Raw genomic sequence first — 3,020 nt, 5'->3', positions numbered from 1 at the left:
GCAGCTCCACCGGAGCTGACAAGATGGAAACAATGGGATGGAAGTGACTCTGGAGGTTTGTGTGTGTGTAAACTCAAGGGTGACCCCACCAGCGACCCTGCGATCTTGGAAGATTTCTGAAGCTGCTGTCAAGTGGATCTCACCCGCCCCCTTCCAGCTCCCCGGCCCATCCATTAATTGGATCCCTTGTTGGCCCGGACACCTTTTTCATCTGCTACTTAGGGGCGAACAAAAGCTCAGCAGGAGCCATTAGCACTTCAGGGTCCCTGCTCCGGATATAAGGGAGGGAGCGGGGCTGGCCTGGCTGTATGATCAGGCCAGGAGCGCGCTCAGCCTCCTGCTGCCTCCCGTCTCCTCCCGGTGCAGGGACCCCCTCGCCGATCTCTGGCACCGCCTGGCCATGCTGACTACGGCCCTGCTGCCCTTTGGGCTGCCCGCTCCGGCCCTGCTGCCTTACCCCGGCCCCCCGCCCCTCGGACACTCCCCCAAGGCTCCGGCGGGGAAATCCTTCACCATCGACGCTCTCCTGGGCCGGTCAGACCCCTCGCCGCCGCCGCCGCCTCCTGGCGCCGGGCGCTGGGACCCCGGCTGGCCAGACAGCGCCTGGCCGGGCGGTGCGCTCCAGCTGTGCGCCCAGGCGCACCCTCTCCTGCAGCCTCGGCCGCTCTACCCCGTCTGCTACCCGGCCCTGGCGGGCTGGCGGGCCCCTCTCAGAGCCCCAGGTAAGAGCCTGATGTTCCCCGACTCTCACCCCCCCCAGGGCACCCCACTCGTGGCCAGCGCCCCGCGCCTCTCCTCTGAGCTCTTTCATCTTTACGCACAGGGTATCTGCTCTCCAAATGCTGCGTCCCAGGCTTCAGAGCCAAGTCGGGCAAATCCAAGCGGGTCAGGACCATCTTCACCAGCGACCAGCTGGCCCGGCTGGAGAAGGAGTTCGCCCGGCAGCAGTACATGGTGGGCACCGAGCGGTGTCTGCTCGCCTCCGCTCTGCACCTCACCGAGGAGCAGGTAAGACAAGCCTGCCTCTCCCCCAGCCCTGTACCTAGATGGTGGTAGGGATGGCAGTGCCAGGGGAACCCAGGGGGATGGAGCCTCCTCCATCTGCAAAGCTACCTGCCCCGGGGTCTGGCTCCCCAGTGTGTCCAGCTCCAAGGGGGACAGAAAGAGACGGATGAAGCCACCCAGGGCGTCACAGGTTTCTCTCCATCCTCCCTGGAGTTCGGCACACATTCCCATTGACTTCAATACAAGTGTTCCTCCAAATCAGGGCTGCAAGATGGCGCATTTCCCAGTCCCCCCCACCGCCGCCCAGCCCAGTGCAGGACTCACTCTCCCATGGGCTTTCTCTAGTTTTTCTATTGTGAGGGGAGGGGGGAAGTCAAGTGACTGTACATAAAAGCCTCCCAAGGGAAGGGGAATGGAAGCCTTGTGGAGCCCAAGCCAGACTGAATAAAGCCCTTGAGAACAGACGGGGCCCGGGGGGAAGGATTCCAGCAGCAGCTCCCATCTGGGAAGCATGTGGAAACCTCCATGAGCTTGATTCTGCCCTCCTGCCTGTGGACCTGACCCAAAGCCCACGGAAGTCGATGGGACTTCTGCTGGCTACAGGGCTTTGGGGCAGGCTCTGAGTAGCTCAGCGGCTGTGGCTACTCACTGGGAGGAAGGGAGGAAGAAACCGGTTCCAAAGGCTCTTAAAAGCTGGATTTTTTTCACCTCTTTCTCTTGTTGCTGTGGTCTGGGACAGTAACTAGTCTCTGAAGTCTGAGCTCTCCAAAGCAGGGACCAGTATTATTGCTGATATCACAGCAACAGCTCTGCTCAGGAACTGGGTCCCAGTGTCCTAGGTGCTATGGGCCCCGTGATCAGAACCAGTATCTCCCCCCAAAATCTTACAATCTAAATAGACACGACAAAGTACCATTCCCCTTCTTCTCCAGGTGGGGAACCGAGGAACAGACAGGCCTGTAGCACAGCAGGGAATTCACCCCCAGGCTAATCATTGGACCTTTCCCCCACTCAACACCTCTGGATGCTGCTACCATGGCAAGCTGCCCTGATGAGATCCAGCTGACAGCTAGGGCCCAGATCCTGAAAGGTACTTAGGCACCTAACGCCCATTGAACTCAATTGGAATTAGACACCTAAAGAGCTCTGAGGATCTGGACCTAGGTTCTCAGCGTCTCACAGGAAGGAGGAATCAAACCCAGCTCTCCTGAGTCAATCAACATCCCTTTACCACCATTCAGGGATAACTGGCTCTCTCCAGCAACTAGTCAAATGTGTATTTTGACTGACCCTGATCTGACCCAAATCAGTGGGCGTTTGACTGCCAGTTGGCACAGGATCGGGCCCTTGGATTGGCCTGTTAGACAGTGATCCACGAGGAGAGGCGGAGGGGGCTGGCTGTCATCTCCCACACCCACACACAAACTTTTCAACCAGGGAGGTGTCTCTGAAGCTGCATCTACCTTGGGTTTTTGCACGGGTGCCTATCACCACAGCATCTGAGGCCTTTGAAGGTTATTAGATCTGCTTAGCGAAGGTCCCTGCTAGTCTGGGTTTTAAAAGCGAAACGTCTTCTCTTCCAAAGGTGAAAGTTTGGTTCCAGAACAGACGAATCAAGTGGAGGAAGCAGAGCCTGGAACAGCAACAAGCCAAACTGATGAAGATGGGTCTGGCCACACCCCAAAGGAACCAGGACTCGCAGACCCACCAGGGAGAGGAAGGGGACAGAGACTTTACCAAGGAATCTACCGATGATCAGGAAGGTTTGTCCTCCCCTCACTTGGAGTAATCTACTGCACATCTCTCTGGACAGACCCTCCTGTGCTGTGCTTCGGGTCCTCACCCCTGTACATACTGTATTATAGCTGGCAACATGCATATATAATATATACAGTGTAGGGATTATTTTTTGCAGTGCAAAAATAGATTAATTTATGCAATTTGTTTAAAAAAATAAAACACAATTACTCTGCTACTCTAGCTGGCTCAGGTTCTTACGCCAGGCCTGTCATGGG

The 3,020-nt window shown here is 56.9% G+C and overlaps 1 protein-coding gene across 1 annotated transcript; it reads left to right on the top strand.

Moving 5' to 3' along the window:
* The first annotated feature begins 400 nt into the window (after positions 1-400).
* On the top strand, positions 401-2,794 carry LOC127046433 (homeobox protein not2-like). The gene is made up of 3 exons (XM_050943459.1): positions 401-722; positions 824-1,008; positions 2,591-2,794. Exons 1-3 carry the CDS (start codon positions 401-403, stop codon positions 2,792-2,794), a joined length of 711 nt encoding a protein of 236 aa, XP_050799416.1.
* Positions 2,795-3,020: the final 226 nt, after the last annotated feature.

Source organism: Gopherus flavomarginatus, chromosome 3 (assembly GCF_025201925.1).
Source record: "Gopherus flavomarginatus isolate rGopFla2 chromosome 3, rGopFla2.mat.asm, whole genome shotgun sequence".
Classification (NCBI taxonomy): domain Eukaryota; kingdom Metazoa; phylum Chordata; order Testudines; family Testudinidae; genus Gopherus; species Gopherus flavomarginatus.
This window is presented reverse-complemented; position numbering and strand designations above follow the sequence as displayed.

Bases quoted from the DNA above. Each gene is read 5' to 3' on its own strand.
- LOC127046433 (XM_050943459.1), top strand. From the start codon at position 401: ATGCTGACTACGGCCCTGCTGCCCTTTGGGCTGCCCGCTCCGGCCCTG. The intron at 723-823 runs GTAAGAGCCTGA...CTTTACGCACAG, and splicing joins GGCCCCTCTCAGAGCCCCAG to GGTATCTGCTCTCCAAATGC. The intron at 1,009-2,590 runs GTAAGACAAGCC...TCTCTTCCAAAG, and splicing joins TGCACCTCACCGAGGAGCAG to GTGAAAGTTTGGTTCCAGAA.